The sequence below is a fragment of the Vigna umbellata genome, chromosome 2, assembly GCF_029865625.1.
Source record: "Vigna umbellata cultivar VRB3 chromosome 2, Vumbellata_1.0, whole genome shotgun sequence".
NCBI classification, from domain to species: domain Eukaryota; kingdom Viridiplantae; phylum Streptophyta; class Magnoliopsida; order Fabales; family Fabaceae; genus Vigna; species Vigna umbellata.
This window is the reverse complement of record NC_142166.1, coordinates 9198025-9222519: the sequence shown is the minus strand read 5'-3', so window position 1 is coordinate 9222519 and position 24495 is coordinate 9198025. Positions and strand designations below refer to the sequence as shown.

Here is a 24495-nt window from a genome sequence, read left to right as displayed (position 1 = left end):
TATGGTTTGAAGATTACAATCAGATAATCAAAATAAGCAAAGAATATAAAACACCTTCCTTCGACAAACGAACGGAAGAACCTGCTCAGCCAACTTGAAGAGAACCGCTCCGACTTTTGACACACAAAACGCGAGCTTCTTCTATTCACAAGACCAGGCAAGAGCACTCTATCACTTTGAGAACTTTCTCAGACAAACTGTATTCTCAAAATGGCATAGATCCTTTTCACTCACAGAGAGCTTCCCTTAGGCACAAAGCTCTAATACTCTCAAGTGAAAAGTTATTTTTAAGAGCTGTGAAGACCTCTACTTATAAGCCTAGTTTCGTGCAGGGTCAAAAACTGAAAAAACATCTCCTAACTGCCACTGATAATCGATTATCATAAGTGATAATCGATTATTTGTGTCCGTTATGGGGTTTTCAAAATGGTGATAATCGATTATCCTGAGCAATAATCGATTATTCCAGAGACTTGGACAGAATTAAATGAAACAGTGATAATCGATTATTCTGTGTAATAATCGATTATTTGCGCAAGCAACTCTCTTCTAAACTGGCTTGTGATAATCGATTATTCCTCTTGATAATCGATTATTTGTGCAATGACTCACTAAATATGAAAACTTCTAAGAGTTTTTACATCATTACATTTTATCCTATACATTTGTTTCTACAAAATGCGTTTAACAAAGATGCATTTAGAGTCTTCAATTCTTCAGCTTTTATCATCATCAAAATTTCACTGTAGCTTCAAGATACCAATGCTCCTCATTGGTAACAATACACTTATTTCATCTTTTAGAGTGAGAGTCCCAATTTGATTTATAGAGATCTCATTCAAGGATACCTCCAAAAATCCGTTGTCAACTAATTAACGTGTGATAATCAATTATCCAATTATGGTAATTAATTATGCATTTAATGAATGCACAATGGTAAAAAAAACTTGCTTAAAAATCCTCATAATTACTCATTATTATAAATTGATAATCAATTATATTGAGTATAAAATGAAGATTTCTAATTTAAAAATAAATTTTAACGCAACCTAAGGCAAACAATACATAGAATCAAATATAAACCACATCCTATACATAAATCTACTAAATTACAAAAGCTTTAATATAAAAACAAGTCTTCATGAAGATCTTCCTGCAATAAGAGCACTTTATACTTGACTTTGAGACATCATCAAAAAATTTTCTCTTCAGCTTTATGCTAACAATCTCCCCTTTTTGATGATGATCAAAAATATTTTGATTTAAAGCTTTTTGTAACCTGTACTGATATGTAACTCATGCATAACTTAAAGAAGAGAGATTAGTAGAACAAGAGATAAATATAATTAAGCCTTTAAACATATTTATACCAATTGTTAGAGTGACTGTAGCACAATTGTTAGCGTGGAATAACAAACCAAGAGGGTTTTTAATACGAACGTGTGCCTTTTAATTTCTACTCATTTTAAACTTACCAATCAAATAATAAGGAGTAAGGTTGAGAGAAGTTTGCACAAATGATTTTATTCTGGTTCGGATCTTACCAATCCTACATCCAGTCGTTTATTTCAAAGCAAGATAAATAGTTCACTACTCACAAAACAGTTACAAATTACAATCACAAAGAAACAATTTGTAAAAGTTTAGAAACCACCTCTCTTGTTACCCCAAGAGATGAAAGTCACTTCCCCTGTAACCCACAAGGGATGAACACCTCCTCTGAATCTTCACAAAGGATGAACACCTCCTCTGAATGCTTCACGAAAGATGATAGGCTTTTAACTCAGCAACAACAACAACACTCAATCACACTCTCTGTGAAAGTTCTCGCTCTATGCCAACACGCCAAGTTCTCAAAGCCACAACATAAGGGTTCAACAAACCCTAGAACACTTATCACCGCACACTGCAGATAAGATTTTCTGAAATACACTTATTTCATCTTTTAAAGTGAAAGTCCCAATTTGATTTATAGAGATCTCATTCAACCAAAAAAATTCTCATAATTGCTCACCTAAGGCAAACAATACATAGAATCAAATATAAACCGCATCCTATACATAAATCTACTAAATTACAAAAGCTTTAATATAAAAACAAGTCTTCATGAAGATCTTCCTGTAATAAGAGCACTTGAGACTTGATTTTGAGACGTCATCAAAATTTCTGCTCTTCAGATTTATGCTAACACATACTTCCACTACATCTTATCCATTCATTTATGTAAATTCCTCATCATCTCCATAAGTTTCATTTGGTCGTCGAACGCTTCTCCCACAACGACATTGTTCGTCGTGTTCTTTGTGGTTACCATGAGATTAAAAGAAATGTTCGTTCGATCCCAATGTGGGCACCAAAATATTTTGATATGTGAGGTCGATCTTTTTCTTTCTGACAGATAATTGTTTACTTCCTATCTTCAAATTTAATTATTGTTCGTCAATACTGATTGTAAGTGTTTGTCAAAGGTCATCTGATATAAAAATTAGTTCGGTTTCAAATGAAGCTAATGAGTCACCTACTACCTTACCTTAGACCTATATAAATATATTTTGTAATGAGTTTTTCATTAATATCAACTTAATTACAGTCGATACATATCTATTTGCATTTAAACCATCAACCAAAATGATTTTTTTGAGTAAATAGGCTTTATCTTAACCATTTGATTATTATGATACTAATGAGCTTTCTCACTGTCCAGTCTAGTATAAAGAAATCCAACTATTTTGGTAATTGAAGGATTGAAAGTTGGGCATATGAGATATTCTGTATAAATAAAATTAGTAATAGTGTTTTTTCTTTTCCATGACCTTTTTTCTCTCCTAGGAAATGGGGATAATTGTTAATAGTTTATTCTATACTGGTTTAGTAAATGCAATGCATTTTAGTAATACCTATAATAAATCTAACCTTTTTATCCTTTTAAAACGTAAATAGTAATTAATAACAATGACTAAATAATAGGACCTCTGATAATCATTGGAACTATTTAATTCGTGATAAAAATGAATTTAAGTAAGATATAATAGTTCTCTTTTTAAAAATTATAATTATAAATTTAAAAACAATTTTTGTTTAAACATATAAAACATTTATATATCAACTATTACATATAAAAATGAGAACTAATTTCATTTATATTAATTTTTTATATTTAAAATTATTTTTACGGAACCCAGTTCATTAACTCATAAGTTTAATAGATTCAAACCACTTGAAAATAAATTGATCCATAATTCAACAATAATACTTCATTAATTTTTTTACAATTTTTTATAAGTCTTTTATTATAATTAATTACCATTTCTATTTATTTAAAATACTGTGATGTTATTCAATATTTGAATATTAATTTATTTGTTTCTCATTATTAAAAAAAAAAAATTAAACTTTTTTTGAACTCTCTCCATGATTAGCCATTGCCATCTAAATCAAAACCAGATTTATTTATTAGAAAGCACAATGGATGAGATAGAGAAGGGAAGAGGTTGCAGGCATAACTACGTGGAAGAATGTGCTTCCTTTGAGTTCCTTCGTTTCCCTTCTTACTCTCATTCATCATCCTCGCTCACTACACACCATTACTGCACAAATGTCGAACCTGCTTCTTCTACCCTCTCTTCCCCTCACCATTTCGCCTAACCGCTTTCAAACTTTTTCTTCCGCTTGTCCTCTTCAATTCCAATGCCGATTCTCGCTTTCTATCCTCTCTCCTCCTCACCACTCTCTCTCTCCTTTCCGCTCCCACGCGCGCAGAAGAGAACCTTCCCTTCGCGTTTTCGATTCCTCTTCCGACGCCATAACCAACGAAGAATTGAAAGAAGTGGCAAAGGAAGAGGGCGTTGAAGATCCGAGTGTTGGGATTACGGACGACGAATATCCAAGTGGCGAGTTCGATTTCAAACCGGTTACCGGATGGAGAAGCTTCCTCGTTAAGCTTAAGATGCTGGTTGCGTTCCCATGGGAGCGTGTGCGCAAGGGAAGCGTTCTCACAATGAAGCTTCGTGGCCAGGTTACCGTCTCTGTTCTCAGCCTGCTTCTCGTAGGAAGAAATTAACCATAGATAAATGACCAATTTGGTACTTGTGCTGTTAATTTATTCCTGGAAAGAAGGAGAAACCTGATTTTGTACTTGAATTTGTAAACAGACTCAACTTGATCCTAATGTTATAGCTTCATGTTAAAATTTCGGGAATATAAAAACATTGAGCTGAAATATGTATATTAGAAATCAGAAGTGCTTTATTTGTATTTAGGAAAATGAATAGGAATTCATTTGTATCTTCTTATATATATATAGTTTTGGTTATATATGATCAACTCTTTATTTGTATAATTATAAATATATTCCTAATTATATAGGATGAGTTCCTTATTTTTATAATTATAACACTTCCCCTCAAGTACGAGCAAATGGGTCGTGCGTGTCAAATATGTTATTCAATTGTTCATTAGAGTTGGCAAATCTAGTGGTGATATCTCCAAACTCCTCTCGTAAAAGATGGATTAGAGACAATGTGTAGAAGTATTGCTGGGTCCTCATATACGAGGTGCATTTGGGAACTTTCTTCAAAATTAAGTTCTTTAAGGAGTTGTTTTAGTCATATGAGCTCACAAATGACTAATGTCATTGCTCTGTATTTTGCTTCTACACTTGATCTTGCCAAACATTTTGTTTCTTACTATTCCATGATATTAATTACCTCCAACAAAAACATAATACCCTAAAGTGGAGTGTCTATTGCTTGGTGGTCCTGCACAGACAACTGTCAGAATATCCTACAATTTGAATATTTCCCTTATCTTCATAATGAGTCTTTTTCCAAGGGCCTTCTTAATATACTTTAGATGTCATTTTTGCAATAGAAGAGAAAGTGATAGTAGAATCTTCACCCTAAATTTGTGTGTATCCTTTGGAAACTAATCAAGCTTTACAATTAGATCCTATTTTAAGAGTATACAATGACACCCAACAATTGATTTTCCAATTGGTAAAGAAACCGGCTCTTAAGTACCAGGACTTTGAAGGACAAACATCTCATGAATCATCCTTGTTGCCACCCTGGATGAGAAAAAACTTCACTTGGAGACCTAGAAATAGGAATAGAAGATAACGAGGAACAAACAATCATATTGTATAGGGGGAAAGCCCATGGTAATTGAGTTTTTGTACCTTTGCGAATAGCAGTAGGCCAATCTTTTTTAGATGAGACCAGATCTGGTACAAGAGATGGTGTCGAGGAAGGATTAAGCATGACCTTCACTATATCATTATCTGTCAAAGATGGATCATGTACTAAACTATCAATAGGTTGTGAACGATGTTGAAATATCTAATGTGGTGCAGGAGAAATATCTTGAGTTATGGAAGAGTCATTTGCTGGTGATGGAGGAAGATTGATATTGGTCAAAAAGTGACTACATATGCCATCATTAGAATGAACAATTGTATAATACGGAACAAACTCAAAGAAAGAGACGTCAACAAACACAAAATACTTATGCAGATAAGAAGTGAAACATTGACACCTTTTTTGAGAACAATGATATCCTACTAAGATACATTTTAATGACTGGAGAAATTTTATCTTGACTAGGTGTGAGGTTATGTACAAAACATGTGGACGAAAAACAAATGGGAGAAGACTGTATAAAGGTGAATGAGGAAAAAGAACAAAGTGGTACTTGATCATTAAGAACAAATGATGGCATCTTATTAAGATATAACATGGTGTAAGCATCCCCCAAAAGAGGTGAGGAAGATAATTGTGAAGAAGTATAAGAGTAGTTTCAATAAGATGTTTATTTTTTGCATTCAACTACTCCATTTTGTTGAGGAGTACGAGGATACAAAGTTTGATAAAGTATATCGTTGGATTTTGTGGATTGCTTAAATTGGTTAGACAAGTAGTCATAAACATTGTAACTAGAAGAGCACGCATGGATATACCGAATTCTGTTTTGATTTCTCTAAAAGAAATTGAAATATAGAAAACAATTATGTCCAAGTACATCCTGAATAATAATAAATAAAGGTAATACAATATTTAAAACCAAAAAGGGTGTCAATACAAAAAGGAACTCAAATATCAGAGTTAACTGAAGAAAAAGGGGACAACTTGTTTATTAAGACTATCACGAAAAGATTGACAAACATGTTTTCTTAATTGACATGACTCACAATTCAACATAGATAAATGATTTAAACTTGGCACCATCTTCTACAATTTTGTTAATCCAAGATGTTCTAATTAGGCATGAATCATCATTTGAGAGACCGTTAATGAACATTTTGATGATGATGGATAGAAATAGTAAAGGCCACGTGGGTCACATCTGATGCCAATTTTTAGCTTAATAATCCTATAAGGTAACCTTATTTTTAGTGAATGTGAGGATAATAGCATCATAGGATTGGGTCAATCGGATAACAAACATTAAATTAAAAGGGCAATTAGGAAAATAAAGAACAAAGTCAACAATAAGGGATGGGAGGGGTTGGGTAGTACCAATGTTTTAAGATTGTGTTTTGAATCATTAGCCGTAGTTATAAAAGGTAAATTGACAGTTTTAGTAAAAAGGAGAAGAAAGAACAATTACTAAATATGTGATCAGTTTCATCAAAATCAATAACCTAGGGTCCAAGAGAAGGAGTTAGCAAGAGTCAAGCAGACCAATTACCAGTGTATGCAACAGAGGCAATGTTGCTAGTGGATTGGCATGTTGCACACCATTTGATAAAGTTTTCAAAAGTTGTTAGAGATGAATAAGCTGGTCATTTAGGACCAACATATGACTCAACAATGGATGCTTGGGCAATATTGTGTGGATGAGGGGTTTCCTATTCAACTTCCAACATCTATCAATTGTATGTCCAATGCAGTGGCAATGTTTCCATTTTGGACGACATTTTGAATTATCTGTCCAAGAGCGTCCAAAATTTTTACTTTGTGATACAAAGGTGATGTTTCACCTGTAGACAAAGTATGTGTCTTCGTGTTTTATTTTATGAGGAATTCAGAGGAGCGCAAATGATGCGGAAGTCAGAGTAGAATTTACTAGTGATCCCAAGGTCTGATCATAGGTAGCAATACACTTCTGTGGCAATAATTGAAGGGCGTTTTACACATTGAGGCACTAGAATAAATATTTTCCTTTTCAGTACTGAATTGATAGAGCTTAACACATTTAAAGACTAAATCAACCACTTATCCAAATATCCAGTTAACATAAACCATGAGGGCTAGCAAAACACTCTAAAACATTCTTTCTTATACAATATTTACTATTGATTATAAATCATGGAAGACTACAATATTAAGAGAGAAAGGTTTGTTAAGCAAAGTATGTAACCTACAAAATTTGATGATTTTCAATAAATTTTGGTTATTTAAAGAGGTTGTTCAAATTAATAGGTTAGAGAGTTTGTTCCAAGTATTAGTAGTCTAATCTAAATCATTTTTTTATTGAAAAATAAATGTATTGCACTCTCAAAGTTGGGAATTAAATTCAGGGCAATCATTTTGAGTTGTAGTAAACTTAAGAGTGATGTTTATAGAGATGAGGAATGTTGTTTGTATAACAAGTTGCACAAAGAATTTATTTCCAAGAGTAGTGTTGAATATAGTGGAAAACTATGTATGGGATTAATCTCTCTTGTGTTGAATATACACATAGGATACTCTATTTATAATAAAAGAAATATGGACTAATCTCAAAATACAAATAAGGGAATAATAACAAACAAACTAAAGATAAAAGATAAATATAAGATAAAGATAATATATCTAACACTCCCCCTTAAGCTAATGCATACAAATCGTATGTACAAAGCTTGTTACTAATATAATCAATAAAGACTTAGTGAAAATATCTGCTTTTGCACTCGAGTGACACCAAATTGTTAGTGATTTGTGAAGACAACATAGAAGACGAAATACCAACCTAGAAGACTTTCCCTGAGCAACAAATATGGGAGGTTGCTCCATATAAATCTCTTTTTGCAAATCGCCGTTGAGGAATGCATTGTTGACATCTAGTGGATAAAGAGGTCATTGTTGAAGAGCCACCACAACTATAAATAAACTAACAAAAACTAGCTTTGCCACAGGAGAAAAAATATATATGGATGGGTCAAATGCAATGGTGACAGAAGGGAGGTCAGAAGAGACAGGAAGAAGCCATTGATGAATAGGAGAGAAAAACCTTAAAAATCCAAGATTTTTCAATCAAGGCACTTGAAAGAGCAAAAAGAGCGACCTCAATGCTCTGAATAGTTGCCTGAGAGGAGACAGGAAGTGAGACCATACATGAAGAACCTGAAAGGGGAAAAAGAGCAATCTTGATGCTCTGAATCAATGCCTTAGAGGAGACGAGACATGCCACCACACACAACGGGAAATGGAGCAGATCCATAACTTCAAAAGGCACTAAGAGCACGTAAGAGCTCCGATGAAGGCGTCATTGACGATACGGTGGTCACTTGGCCGAGACAATAAAAATCGTGTGATCGTTGGTCGAAACTGGAACTTTGGTAGTGGCAGCAGTAGACGACAGTGGAAGATGATGACACTGTCGACAACCGTAGACAGCACCATCGCTGGCAGCAGGTGTAGTGGTAGAGGCAATAATTTTTTTTTTCTCAAAAGAACCTGACCTAGATACCATATTGAATATAGTGAAAAATTATGTATGAGATTAATATCCCATGTGTTGAATATACACATACTCTATTTATAATAGAAGAAATATTGGCTAAGCCTAATATATAAATAAAGAATAATAATAAGCTAACTAAAGATAAAAGATAAAGATAAGATATAAATAATATATCTAACAGAATAGATAGAGAGAAGCTTATGAGATATATTAAATTAGGGGATGCAGAAAGTCACAAAAAAATTTGTACAAACCATATAAGTTGCTATATGGATACCATATGTTCCTTGTCTCCTATATATCAAACACATCATCATCATGTATTATTTCTTTCTCTTTCTATCCGGATATCATCTATTATACGTATGTGTCATCTGGTGTTAAGTGTCCATTGATTATTTTCCTAAATATCAGGGCATAATGAAGGACGTGCAAGTATTTTTGAGTAACAAGCTACTTTTCATATAATTTTATAAAGGATAAAAGTTAGATTCAATTTCTACATACTTTTGGTGTTTTCCAATCAGAGTAAACTTTTTCGCCCTGCTAACCTATGTTTCCTTGATATGAACCTTTACTACATACATTATTGAGATAACACTCTACTTTGTTGGGAAAACAATATTAAATAAAGTAGAGGGATGAAAATAATATTTATTATTCCTTTTTTAATATCTCTATAAATAAAATATAAAATAAAGTAATGCTTAGTTATGCAAAAAAGAATCACAAAAACGTTGTGTTGTTTCACATGTTCAGATATCTGATCAAGTGAAGAGTAGGTTCTCTCCGGGACTATCTTTGCCTCAAATTTGTGAGAACTTTTTCAAAGCAGCATACGATCCTCGTATTTCTGGGATCTATCTTCATATTGATAGTTTAAATTGCGGGTGGGGTAAAGTAGAAGAAATTCGAAGGCATATATCAGATTTCAAAAAATCAGGTAAAGGCTCTGAACTTGTACTGCATCTTTCATATGGAATAAAGAGGAATGTGGAAAAGTACAATATGCAAACAGTTTTTCAGATTGTATGTTGTTTATAGAAACTTATATTAGAGTCAAATAAACCAACCAGTGAAGATTTAGAAGATAATTCAGTAAAACTCACATACCTAGTTACGTATATAAGTATAATTGCATTGGCTTCTATAGCCACACATATTCAAAATTCCAAGCTACAGTTGTTTCTCAGACATTTTAAACGTTCACTACCAATGCATGTGCCAAGAAGTTTTAGTGCTTTTCAAATTAGTTCTCTTGAACCCTTCCACAGAATAATCAAGTCAAGAGAATTGTTAATTAGATTTCAATCTTTGATTTGATGGCCATAAGCATCAGGCTTCTCCTGCTGAATTCAATGTATTCTCTCTTGTAGGACCAATGAATTAATGATAAATTAATGTACCTTCTCTTCTCTATGATTTTCTTAGGTTATGATGTAACTGAAGGTTGTATTTAAAGTAAATATGGTGATTGATGATATATTAGCTTTACTCTTCTTCCCCTGTTGATATGTTGGTTTATGTTAATTTTTTTCCTGCTTATGATTGACATTCTTTGATTTTTTATTATACTTGTAGGAAAATTTATTCTGGCTTATGTGCCTTTATGTCAAGAAAAAGAATATTACCTTGCATGTGCATGTGACGAGATATACTCCCCACCCAGTGCTTACTTTTCTTTGTTTGGATTGACTGTTCAAGCCTCATTCCTTAGAGGTAAGATGATTTTTCTAATTTTATTTTCCTTACAAATTTCACATACAGTGAATGCTGTTAATTTGGTTTCCTTTCTTACAGCATCTCATACACGTGTGTGTATACGTACGTGTATGTATATCAGTGTGTGTAACTCTACAGGACTCCAAATTGGCCCTTCAAATCATGCAACAATATTGGTTCTTCATTTATCAGTGACATAATTTTTCTCCTTCCATGGTCATTAATGTCACTAGCGTCATCCTTTTGTTGTATCTTTGCCACCAAATTGGTCATTACAGGGATGTCTGATGGTATTTAACTTGTGGCTGATAAAAGGAGCACAATTCAGATATATGTTTGGAGGGCCAATTGATACTTACTAGGTTAGGAGAAACACGGTTATAGAAAGTGGGTGAAACATGGTAGAAATTTCAAACAAAAGAGTTGAAAATAAGACTGATTTATTATTCTCAATCATGAAAAATACATTCTCATATCCTCTATTTGTAATAATCTAATTCTCCTAAAAAGGAAAATAGGGAAACTAACTAGGAAAACAAAATAAAATAAAAGATTATATATATATATATATATATATATATATATATATATATATTTCCTCTAATTAGGAAGATTCTAAAAATATTTTCTCTAATTACAACACTCCCCCTCAAGTTGGTAAATGAATATCAATCATTCCCAACTTGCCTACAAGATCTTGAAATCTACCCGGAAGAAGCCCTTTTGTAAAAATATCTCCTATTTGAAGTTCAGTAGGAACATGAGTTGTAATCACAAATCCTTTGTCAAGATTATCTTTGATGAAATGTTTGTCAATTTCAATGTGTTTGGTTCTGTCATGTTGTACTGGATTATGGGCTATGCTCGTAACAGACTTATTGTCACAGTGTAGTTGCACCGGTTTCTCCACTTTGACTTTAAGATCATCCAAAATGATTTTCATCCAGAGTCCTTCACACATTCCTTGAGCAAGGGCTCAAAATTCAACTTCTGCACTAGAACGGGATACTCTATCTTGCTTTTTGCTTCTCCATGTTACCAGACTATCTCCAAGAAATACACAATACCCAGAAGAAGACTTTCTGTCAGTAATAGAACCTGCATAGTCAGCATCAGTATATATCTTCATAGTCAATGTGTCTTTCCTTTTGAATAATAACCCCTTTCCTGGACTTGATTTCAAGTATTGGAGAATTTTGTTAACTGCTTGCATATGTGTCTCTCTTGGATCATGCATAAATTGGCTCACTACACTCACAGCATAAGCAATGTCTGGTCTTGTGTGTGATAGATAAATCAATTTTCCTACCAATCTCTGATATTGGGCCTTCTCTACAGGAGCACTTTCTTCACTTCCAATTCTGTGATTTTGTTCTATAGGAACTATTGAGGTTCTACAACCCAACTTTATTGTTTCTTTGAGGAGATCAAGTACATATTTCCTTTGAGAGATGAAAATTTTGTTCTTAGAGTAGGCAACCTCTATTCCAAGAAAATATTTGAGTTTTCCTAAGTCTTTCATTTCAAACTAAGCTGCCAATTTATCTTTTAATGCCAATTTTTTTTGTTTCATCATCTCCTGCAATAATCATATCATCCACATAGACAAGTAATAGAGTGAGTTTACCTGTAGAAGAGTGCTTTATGAATAGAGTATGATCTCCTTGGCTTTGTCTGTATCCCAAGGAAACCATTGCTTTTGTATATCTTCCAAACCATGCTCTAGGGGATTGCTTAAGACCATACAATGCTTTCTTCAGGAGGCATACCTTGTTTCTTTCATTTTTCACTTCAAAACCTGGGGGAATCTCCATGTACACTTCCTCATCTAGATTTTCATGAAGAAAGACATTCTTCACATCTAGTTGGTGTAAGTCTCATCCAAAATGGGCAGCCAAAGAGAGAATAACTCGAACTGTATTCATCTTTGCCACTGGGGCAAATGTCTCCTTATACTCAATCCCATATGTTTGGGTATATCCTTTTGCCACCAATCAAGCTTTATATCTTTCTATTGTCCCATCTGCCTTATGTTTCAGTGTGAATATCCATCTACACCCTAATGCCTTCTTGTCTCTTGACTTATCAACAATCTTCCAAGTTGAATTTTTTTCTAATGCATTCATCTCTTCTTTCATGGCTTGATTCCAATGTTCAATTTTCATGGCCTCCTGGATTGAGGTAGGAATTTTTGTGGCATTAATGGCAGCAATAAAACTTTTGTGCTTATCAGAGAGATTGTTAGTGCAAACATACTGAGAAATAAGATATTTAGCACATGAACTTCTTTTCTTTCTCAATGCAATGGGTAAATCCTCAGTAATACTTACCTCCTCCTCATTGATATCTTTAGGGATCCTCACCTCCGGATTAGACAATTTTTCTTGCTTGAGAGTCGAAGTGGGTTGTTTTCTTCTTTCATATTTTTTGCCAAAAAATTTGTCTTCCTCACTGTGGACTATGGTAGCTTCATTGCTTAGGTCTTGGGCATTCTGCAAAGACAAACATGGTAATGACAAGAAGGAGAGTTCATCCACTTCAAGTGTTTTCACTCCCTGAAGTGGAGGACTGACATAACAGGATTGTGTTTCGTGAAAGGTGACATCCATGGTGATAAAGACGCGACGATTTTGAGGATGATAACATTTGTACCCTTTTTTATTAGAAGGATACCCAATAAAGACACATTTAAGAGCTCTGGGATCTAATTTACCACGGTTAGGATGATGAGAGTGAACAAAAACAACACATCCAAAGACTCGACTAGGTAGACTCGTTATTAGGGAAGAAGAAGGAACAAAAGACAATAAAGAAGGACTAATGCCATTTAAGATACGAGTGGGTAACCTGTTGATGAGATATGTGGCAGTTAACACAGCTTCTCCCCAGTAATTTTTTGGAACAGAAATTTGAAATAGAAGAGCTTTAGTTACTTCAAGAAGATGACGATTCTTTCTTTCAGCAACCCCATTTTGTTGAGGGGTGTTAACACTGGTTAGTTCATGAACAAAACCATTATGAGACAAAAAATTGAGAAATTCATGATTCACATATTCAGTACCATTATCAGACCTCATTCTTTTGATATTTTTTCCAAATTGATTTTGGACAAGATGGAAAAAATTAACAAAAATTTGAAAAACTTCGAATTTATTTTTCATAAGGTATGTCCACGTGACACAGGTACAATCGTCAATAAAGGTAACAAACCATTTGGCTCCGAAAATAGAACCTATGACAGGACCCCAAACATCAAAGTGAATTAAATCAAATGGAGAAATACTTTTTTTATTACTAATAGGATAAATTGCACGATGGTGTTTTGACAATTGACAAATATCACAATTAAAAGACTCAACAAAATCTTTGGTAAACAAATGGGGAAACAAGGACTTGATAAGACAAAATGAAGGATGTCCAAGCCTTTGATGATGTAGCAATATTTGGGAATTTGCCCACGTCTCAGATGTAGCTTGTTGACTCATAATTTGTGTGTTGCTTTGGTCATCAAATTCTAAAAAATACAACTCACTTTGCTCCTTAGCAGTTAAAATCGTCTTCCCCATGGCAAGGTCCTGAAAAACACAATAAGTTGGAAAAAATGTTACTGAACAATTTAAATCCTTTGAGTTTTTGCACAGAGATAAGACTATTAGCTAATTGAAGAACATGTAAAATATCTTTCAATATAATAGATGAGTCCAAAATTATATTCCCAGAGCCGCATATAGGTATACCCTGACCATTCGCAACTATAATAAGTTGTGCTTTATTGCTTTTACCATATGAGTCGAAAGACCCACTAAAAGGTGTCATATTATCAGTTGCACCCGAATCAAGGATCCAAATACCTTGAGACACATGACCAATAGTATTGAGATAAATCTTACCTTTTATGGACAGAGTACATGATCCAGAGGGCTTACTCATTGATTCAACCATTGCTTCCAAGCGCTCGAGTTTCTCCTTATAAGCTTTCATATCAAGATCCGGTGGTGGTGGTGGTGGTGGTGGTGGTGGATTAGATTGTGAAGAACTAGATTGATTGGTGGCTTCCTGTTCTGAGGTGGTATGATTTACCCATCTTTGAGTAGACCCTTTGTTGTTTCCCATGCGCTCGAGAACATTCTTTCTTCCATTGAGTTTGAAGCATGTTTACTTGGAATGTCCAAATCTTTTACAGTATGAACAATAGTCCCCATGAGTACCTTTCTCAAACATCTTTCCCCCAGCATTTGTTCCCTTGTGGACTCCCTTTCCAGTTGTCATGGCAGAGCCTGTGTTGGAGATCCCTCCATTAAGCATGACAGTTCTCCGAGTTTCTTCTCCTCTTACCATTAAAAAAACTTCTGACAGGGATGGTAATTTTTCTCTTCCAAAAATCTGACCCCGAATTGGGTCGTACTCATGATTCCGGCCCTGGAGAAATTTAAAGATTCTTCCCCATTCAATGAATTCAGCAAGAGCGGCAGGATTTTGTGATATTCTAATACGGAAAGGGAGCCCTGTTTTGTATTAAATATCCTATTCTCAATGTCATAGTAAGCAGCAAGATCCTTTTTTAAAGAAAAAGTACTTTGTAAATCATCCCATATTTCTTTTGCAGAAGAATGAAACATATAATTTCTCCTTATCTCAGGAATCATGGATTGTCACATCCAAGTCATAATTAATGAATCTTCATTGTCCCAAATTGAGAAATGAGTGTCGTCTGGTCCTGGACCTCCTCCATCTATGTGATCAAGTTTTGAACGACCCTTGAGAACCCTTCGAATAAATTGGCTCCATTGAAAGTAATTATGACCATCCCAACGATCGGTACCTCCTATATTTGGTAGGTCATTAGGTGCCCCCAAAGGAATACTTTTTACTTCAGACATCCCGTAGAACAGAACTAGGAGTCTTCAGTGACCTTTTTCGAGACGACGACGGCGTGTGGGTCACACCGAGAAGAGGAGCAAAACCGTCAAACTCATATTTGCTCAAATATAGGCCAAACAGGTCGTCACCGACCCCAGGAACAGACTCGGGAGGCTTTGGCGACCCTGTCTGTGGCGGCGGCGACGAGTGGGTCTCGCCGGAGGTGGGCGCGTGGGCTACACGCGCCGGCAACAGTGGAGGCGTGTGGCGGCTCCTCTCACGGAGCGACTTTTGGCGTTGTGGTCGCCGGTGTTGGGCGCACCTTTCTGCCCTATCAACGACCCCAATCGGCGACGGCGGCAGCGGCGATGGTCGGACAGCGGCAATGGTCGGACAGCGGCGGTAGTGCGACTGCTGCAGCGGAACGGAGCCCCAAGATCGGGAGCTCTGACACCAAGTCGAATATAAGACTGATTTATTATTCTCAATCATGAAAAATATATTCTCATGTCCTCTATTTGTAATAATCTAATTCTCTTAAAAAGGAAAATAGGAAAACAAAATAAAATAAAAGATTATATATCTATTTCCTCTAATTAGGAAGATTCTAAAGATATTTTCTCTAATTACAACAAAAAGGTCTCTTATAGGCGGTTCCCTTAGAAATGCAGTTTTCCATGTATTATGTACATAGAAACCAGAAAGGGACTTAATAGATTTCCTTTTCTTTGAAGTTTGTACAGAATTTTTTGTGCGTCTTACTAAGGAAACCTGAATTAAAGTCTGATACTGATATTCCTTTCTATTACATTAAGTCATGCCATGTTAATTTCTCATATGTTATTCTAATGATCAGTGTCTCTCTTTTTTGGTTCTCGAAAAATGTTCTATGTGCTATTCTGGACATGCTGCAGATGCATGCCAGGAAATTATTGAATATTGGTAAATCATCTTAAATTTTTAATCCTATGATGGCTATTAATAAGCCTAAAACTTGTGTGTTTCACATTTGTTTTTCAGGTATTTTAGATAACATAGGAATTGAACCGCAAGTGGAAAGGATTGGAAAATACAAAAGTGCAGGTGATCAACTAGCTCGAAGAACCATGTCTGAGGAAAATTGTGAGATGCTGACTGCATTGCTTGATAATATCTATACAAATTGGCTGGATAAAGTCTCTTCTGCCAAAGGTACATTTAAATTTGATGTTTTAGTTGATTCTTGGGCCAAGATATTAACTCGTGGGCTTCTGCAAGTTTAATACAGGAAAAAGTAAAGAAGATATTGAGAAACTCATAAATGAAGGTGTTTATCGAGTAGACAAGCTGAAAGAAGAAGGACTCATATCAAATATAATCTATGATGATGAGGTAATAGTTAATCCCAAGTGTTATTATATGAACAACCAATTTGATCTTGGATTGCTACTGCCATAGGCATAATCATGATGCTAACCCTGGCTAGATATGGTAATTAGTTAAAGCGCTTCTCATAGTGGCAGACGTATGGATTGAATCTTATAACATTGTTTTTATAGAATCAACTAGGGTCACTGTTTTGACCAATCATTAGGTTATGAGAATGATTAGTTGTACCGGTAGTTTGTCATCTAATCTAAAAATCATAATTATACTGAGTAAGATGGAATCTCATCTGATGATGGTTGTTTTTTTCCATATAAATAGTTTTTGTCCTGCTCACTAAAAATTTGTTGGTTTTATTGTTTCTCCATTTAAAGTTTGTTGATTTTTGTCTTCACAGTTGGTTGTATTCAAATATATTGATGATTAACATTGGTTAATGAGTGCTTTGAAGGATGTGGATACATCTCAAGCAAAGAGCGTTAAAAGGATATGAAACATTAGATATGATATGAAACATTACATATTTGGCAGATTATTACCATGTTGAAGGAGAGACTTGGAGTGAAACTTGATAAAGATTTGCCAATGGTGGACTACAGGTAACAATTTCTATATGATTTTGAGAATGTACCATAGTTTATGCTATTTATTTGAACTGACTAAAATTTAGCTTTATAAATGTAACTAATAAATTCTCATTCAATAGTCTCAAAATCCACCTTCTGCCTCTTACAGAGTTTCATTCCCAATCTTGTAGTTACTTTCAACATTAGAATTTTAGACTGTTGTTCAAGTTCTAGGGCTTTTATACTTTCCATGATCATGTAAATTCAAATCAAATCTCCTGTGAAAAGAATCATTCATATCAATTACTGTCTCTTTCTTTCTTCACCCTGATTTGAGCCTGTTTGTAATAGTTTTTTCATAAATGTATCACTTCTAAAAAAAATAATTATTTTCTTATTTTTATCATGCGTTTAATTTAAATTTTTGAAATAATTAGAAACTATTTTGAATAGTTTCTCATAAAATAAGTTGCTTATTTTAAAAAATAGTGTCTTATTATTGTAAATAAACATAAATTAGCATATACTTTTTTAAAAAATGTCAATAGTGTCTTATTATATTACATCAGAATCGGGATTTTTTTCCTAAAAATTTTGTAACAAACTGACCCTTGATCTTTCTAAAACTTGTCTTTGGTGCTAGATTTTTCTGTAGCCTATACATTTTGGGAACAACTTAGTTTGGAGGATATTCATTTTATTATTTTCTTGAGAAAGCTTTTAAAAGCATAACATTTAATAAGTGAATACTTTCCTTTAATTAATCTTTCCTACGTGAGTGTAAATTACAGCTTTCATGTGGCTTACAATTGCATTATTTTTCTACTTTTTCTAACAGATGTTCCATATGATTAGCAAAATATACCAAGTAATTCATATTGATTGTATAAAGATGTTTTCTTGCATCAATTTAATACAGGAAATACTCTCGAGTTAGGAAATGGACTGTTGGAATATCAGGAGGTGGAGAACTTATAGCCATTATCCGAGCATCAGGGAGCATTAGTCGTGTAGAGAGTCAATTAAGTGTCTCTAGCTCAGGCATCACTGCAGAGAAGTTTATTGAAAAGATTCGAACTGTCAGAGGTAAACCTGACCTTATAAGTTACTAGTTCACCTTTTGAACTTCAATGCAGGATGCTGATTAACATTGACACTTATTCAATGGAATATTATCTGCCTTTTTATATTGATTATGAAAGCTGCTGTTGATGCTTCATAGATATTTTTGTTTCAGTAAAGTAATATTATTCTCTGATGTCCCTACGATAAATGAGAAGAAAACGAATAAATTGCACTTCTTTTACTTATGCTTCCAAAAAAGAAGTAGGTTTTCTTCCCAATACTTCTGTATAAGAAATGTTTTAAATGCTGGATAGCAGTGCCTAGTGGCCAGCTCCAAAAATTTCATAGCGAGAAAGCATAGAGTGGGATAATCTATTTGAAATTTTGTATAGTTTATATAATATAAATGTAAATTTTCAAAAGTGAAAAAAGTTACTCAATTTATACATTCATAAATATCAATAAAAAATCATAGGTGTGTTAAATAAAACATATAAGTAAATCCAAAACGTCAAATCCAAGTTTCATAGATTAGAATTATCAGTCATCATCTCCTAAATTTATCTATAGATTGATTCCTATATTGGGAATTAAAATCCAAAAAATAGTTCCCAGGCAAGTCGTAATGTCTATGTTTATGGTATTTTTTGGAATCGACACATAGCATCACTATTCAGCCCGCTATTTGGTTTGCTATGACTGCTACACTAAACTGTTCCATTACAGTAGCCCCTGTATTGGGCAGGGGCCTCTCCGCACTGGTATACTAGTATTCCGTGTTCTTTAAAACCCTCTGTATTAGTTCACAATGTAAAAAATCAAATAGATATTGAACCCAGGTAGCAAGAACCGAAATGGAGGGTGGAAATGGAGGGAGGAGAGGGGGAAGAGGAGGAATAGAGGGGAGATGTACATTCTTTCTCTTTGATTGTGTGGAAGTGAAGGAGAGAAAAAAAAGGAGTGGGTCCCACATGTTTTTATTTCCTCACTCAATATGCTAGATTTCGAATGTACTGCATTATCCACTCGAAACAATTTATTATCTTTTCTCATAATCAATTGTCAACTCACATAATGCGAAACAATTGGTTTTGCTAAAAAAATTGTTTTCATTAAATAAAATCAATTTTGTTCCCATGTTTTCTGTTTCCCCAAAACCAAACACCCCTAAAACCCATCTTATTTCTTACATAATTCTCGTATGAAATGGAGCATGAATTTCCGCAGACAAAACAAGAGATCCTTCAGCCAGTAAGTAACCGGTAGCCGAACCCTTTGTTTGTGTTCAGGATGTAAAGTATAGGGCCTAGTTCTATTTGGTTTAGTAAATTGCATATGCAACAACAACAACACAACTTATCTATTCACATTTAGGACTGTAAACATAATCATTATTATGGTTTTTGTCATAGTTAATCCCCATCAACAATACTGTTTAACAAATATGCAACCTTTAACATTGTATTATTTTAATTCACTCACTAGTGTTATTTTCCCTTCAGAGTCAAAAAAATTTAAGGCTGCTATCATTAGAATTGACAGCCCTGGAGGTGATGCTCTTGCTTCTGATCTGTAAGTTCTGGTAAAATTTCCCTCTTTCAATCATGTCAAAACTGCTATTTTAAGTATTTGAGAAGAAATTGTTGACTTTCTTTTCATTGGTTTGAATTATTGGTTGGATGGATTTAGATCTGTTCTGTACCATGGCATCATTCATTTAGAGTACCTGTATAATGTTGATTTGTTCTTGATTGCAGCTTTTTATTTTGAGATGATAATAGTAGCATATATATGTTGGATCATTATAAACATCGGTCCCAATTTTTCTTTCTTAACTTGAATTTATAAAGGTGACTACATTTATAAGCAAAATTGATACACATGCAAAGTTATGGCCGTTTATAAGAAAATTAAATGATATAACACATTAATAAAAATGCTTAATGACTAAGAACACCTGGCAATTGCAAGATTTTTAATGCCAAGGAGAAGTTTTGCACCAACAGCAACTCTCTCATTTGTATCCGTACAAATAGGCAGTGGAGGCATCTCAAGCTGTGTAACAGTATACTAGCAGAGCAGTAGCTTAAATGATCCACTAGAATTGGTTTTCGGAAACCCTATATGAAAATTTCCAATTTCAGCTATCCTAGGTATAGAATTTTAAAATCCTGATTAAATAATTTTCATATTCAAAAACACTAATTATAGATTTGAGGAGTTAGTCATATCCTTTATTTAGTGCTCTACATCTATTTGCAATACATCTTCAATTGCTGTCATTGATGATGTTGTTATGCCTAGTATATTTTTATTTGTATGATTAGGTGATCATATTCTGGTGCCAAGAATCATGATCGTTATCTGGTGTTATCATCTGCAGGATGTGGAGAGAAATCCGGCTTTTGGCTGCTAAAAAACCAGTCATTGCTTCAATGTCTGATGTGGCAGCAAGCGGAGGGTACTATATGGCAATGGGAGCTGATGCTATTGTTGCAGAAAGCCTTACCTTAACCGGTTCAATTGGAGTGGTCACAGGTAAACAAAGTATTTTACTGTTTCAGTGGGTGAAAGAATAGCAGGAAGATATAGTTACTTAACTGAAGCTAAAAATACGAAGTTATTAACAAATTTATTTTACAGAATATGTTATTTAACTGAGGATATAATATACGTATAACATCTTTTTGTAGGAAAATTTAACCTGGGGAAACTGTATGAGAAGATTGGCTTTAACAAAGAAATTATATCACGGGGAAGATATGCTGAGCTCCTTGCTGCTGAACAACGTCCTTTCAGGTAATATTATTTCTTCATTTCCTCGAGTAAAGATTGTAGTGGATAAGCAAAGAATATTAGACAGTGTAATATGTGGAAAAGGAAGTTGTTTTGGTTGAAGAGAAATAAAAACAGCACTGAAAATTATTTATAATTTTTTAATTAATTATTAATAGTTGTTTTTATATAAAAAAAACCTGAAAAGAATAAAAATTAAACCCGTGGTTGTCCATAATTGATTATGGAGGCAACCAACACATTTTACGCATTTTTGAGGAACATAATTAATATGTTGCAGCGAATGTTAGTTTGGCTTTCTTCACTGTTCGCCTGGAAGCAAAGAACGCGTGTCCCACCATTATTTTTTTAATCTACTTCAGGCTTCTTTTCTTCCAATAACTCACCATCTTTCATTTCCTTTGACCCTCTTCCTCTTTCCAAACTGTGAAACCAACTGTACGACTCAAAACCTTAGGACGCCAGGTTTCTACCTCCATTTATGATTTAAATTTTCCTCTAGTAGTTAAATATTTTTATCGATGAACTTTGCAGGGTTCTTATTTTTCTATTGTTTATGAGTAAAGTACATGTTTGACTTATGAGACAGACAAAGTGAAAACTTTCGATTTTCTTGTTTTGGTACAGACCAGATGAAGCAGCGTTATTTGCCGAATCTGCTAGGCATGCTTATAAACAATTTCGGGACAAGGCTGCATTGTCCAGATCAATGACCGTAGGTTTTATCTAACAAGCTATTTCCCATGCTTTTGTTCATCCTTCTTGTAGATCTTTGTCACAGACTCACAGCTAGTATACTGTCACTAGGTAGAAAAGATGGAGGAGGTTGCACAGGGAAGGGTTTGGACTGGTAACGACGCAGCATCGCGTGGTTTAGTTGATGCTATTGGCGGGCTTTCCCGTGCTATTGCCATAGCAAAAGTTAAGGCCAATATACCTCAAGACAGTCAGGTTGGTTTGCAATCTTTATTTTTGTTGTATAAATGTTGTACTTGAGAAATACGGATGCGAAACATGGTGATTATGCTTGAGATATCTTAGGTTACACTTGTGGAGATCTCCAGACCCAGCCCTTCTCTACCCGAGATCTTGTTAGGTGTTGGGAGTTCCCTCGTTGGAGCTGACAGAATGGTGAAGGAACTGCTACAAGGCATGACATTTTCTGATGGAGTTCAAGCCCGGATGGATGGAATCATGTTTCAGACATTGGAAGAATATCCTTTTGGAAATCCCATTTTGTCAATAATAAAATCTTACCTCAGTTCCCTGTAGTTGTCTATAGTTCATTCAATCATATGTTCCTTTCCTTTGCTGTTTAAATGGGTAACATTTTATAAAGGGCTCCTTTAATGTCTCCCTCACAACCCTTGTACATACACCATGTAAAGTTGAAAAGTTTAAAGGTTAGTTTTACACATAAACTAAGATGGAAGATCTTGTGTACTGGCTGCTGGCTCTATGCATTTTCTTTTTCAGTCATGCATATACGACCCTATCCTGGTAGCATAAGGTTAGTCGCGTTTTTATTGTAGTAATAGAAGTTCATGTGGATGCATGAACAACCCATTCCTCACATGCTTGATGCTGTTTTTTTTTTTTTGCTAACTAGACTTTTATTGAATGAGATTTTGAGCAGTGCGCTCGGACATACTCAGACAAATTTTTTTTTATGGATGGATTTTGTGCAGAAAAAGTCATTGGGTTGGAGGGGTTACCGATATCTTGCCTTGAATAGATCCATGCATCTAATGTCATGAAAATAAAATAAAAAAATAAAGAGGAAACATTTACATGATGTAAGTATGATTTAAAAAAAATTACTAAGAGCTCAAAAGTTCTAAACCTACTACTTTCAAACGCTAGACATGCATAAGACATATTTGGTCTTCGTTATGATCTGAAAAGCTAAAGGCATGTTAAAAACATGTTACGATTGAATAACATCCTTATGGTAAGTTTGGACACCCTAGTGTTAAATGTATCCTTTACAAAAGGCAGTCACCTAGAATTAAAAAGAAAGGGCCCAAGAAAAGCATCATACAAAGACTGAATAGACAAAACGACAAAGTTAGAAAGGATCACACGCAAAGGAAACATTATATAGAAGAACGGTTTAAGTTTTATTTAATATAATTATTCAATTTCATTAAAAAAGTTTAAATATGATAGACTATATTGATACCATCTAACTATACGATGTGATCGCATGTGTAATACTAATAGTTTTGTTGAGTCTATGCAGCTAAAACTATCAAATGATATCATCAGATGCACTTTGTGTCACACCAAAAAGTACGAGACATACACAAAAAGTATCAGACACGAAGGAAACTTTTTATGTGCATTTTTTGGAGAAAAGATTATCATCAAACCCACAGTGAGAGAAATTTATAAAGTTTAATGGCCAAAGTGAGAGAGCTCAAAGAGGAGAAAGGGTTTTAAAGTTTAAAGGGACGAGGATAGAAGAAGTCCATGAAGAAGAAATATTAACCTAAAGGGGAGCTTAGCTGGAGATCTCTTGGGCTTCACAAACAATGTTTCTTTGAGGGAGAGATAAAAAGAAGAAAAATATGAAGAATTTAATTTCCTTTATTTCTTCTACTCTATGTTTCATTTTATTATTTCTTGAAAATTTGATGTGATGATATTGCTTTTTGAAAAATATGTTTAAATTTTATTACTTTAAGCATCACAAAAAAGAAGGAGATTGTTAGATTAAAGTTCAACATATCCTTTAATTTAGTTTTTTATTATTTGCTTAAATAATAAAGTATAAAATATTATTTTATAGAAATTAGGTCTCGTTCGACACAAGTGTTTCGTACAACCGGATAATTTATTTTATTAAAGTTCAACATATAATTTTTGTTTTATCTAAGTTAGTTTTTTAATTATTTTTAGAGAGAAAAAAATGTTACTTTATTTTTCGTTATTCATTTATTGTAAAAGTTTGATATAATATTAGATAATATGCATGTAATGGATATGTTTAAGTCACATATAAGCCTAACAGCTTACAGGTAGAATTTTTTTTCTTCCTTTTAACAACAAATGAAATTTTGACCCACTGAAATAGATTTGTTTTTGTTATATCTAAAGTTGTTAGTTTTTCTATTATATTAAGTGTTTTCTGAAAAAGATATTTTATGTCATTGACATTTATAAAATTATTTTTCATTCTAAAATAACTATTGAGTTATGGAGAGCACTTGAATAAAAATATGCATTTACGAAAAAAAAAATATTTATCTAGATATTTATGTGAAAAAATAAATATCTATTTTTTATCAGATTCTTGAATTTAAAAGTACTGTTTATGACATGAAATTAAAAGTTGTTAAACTTGACATCATGCTTATGACTTGGTATGATTTAAAAGTTATCTTTTCATGGTCTAATTATGTCTCGAAGTTTAACTAAGTCTAAAATTTTCTCTTTTGATTTTTTTTTCTTATGCGTA

The 24495-nt window shown here is 33.8% G+C and overlaps 1 protein-coding gene and 1 pseudogene across 1 annotated transcript; one reads left to right on the top strand and one right to left on the bottom strand.

Annotated features, from left to right (window-relative positions):
• The first annotated feature begins 3469 nt into the window (after positions 1–3469).
• On the top strand, positions 3470–22467 carry LOC124832921 (serine protease SPPA, chloroplastic-like). Its single transcript, XM_088106021.1, has 13 exons — positions 3470–4015; positions 9421–9604; positions 10243–10380; positions 16264–16434; positions 16511–16614; positions 17140–17207; positions 18094–18260; positions 19742–19811; positions 20623–20777; positions 20933–21038; positions 21663–21754; positions 21847–21986; positions 22077–22467. The coding sequence occupies exons 1-13, from the start codon at positions 3596–3598 to the stop codon at positions 22305–22307; spliced, it is 2046 nt and encodes a 681-aa protein (XP_087962147.1). The 5' UTR covers positions 3470–3595; the 3' UTR covers positions 22308–22467.
• On the bottom strand, positions 13954–15263 carry LOC148203345 (uncharacterized; annotated as a pseudogene).
• Positions 22468–24495: the final 2028 nt, after the last annotated feature.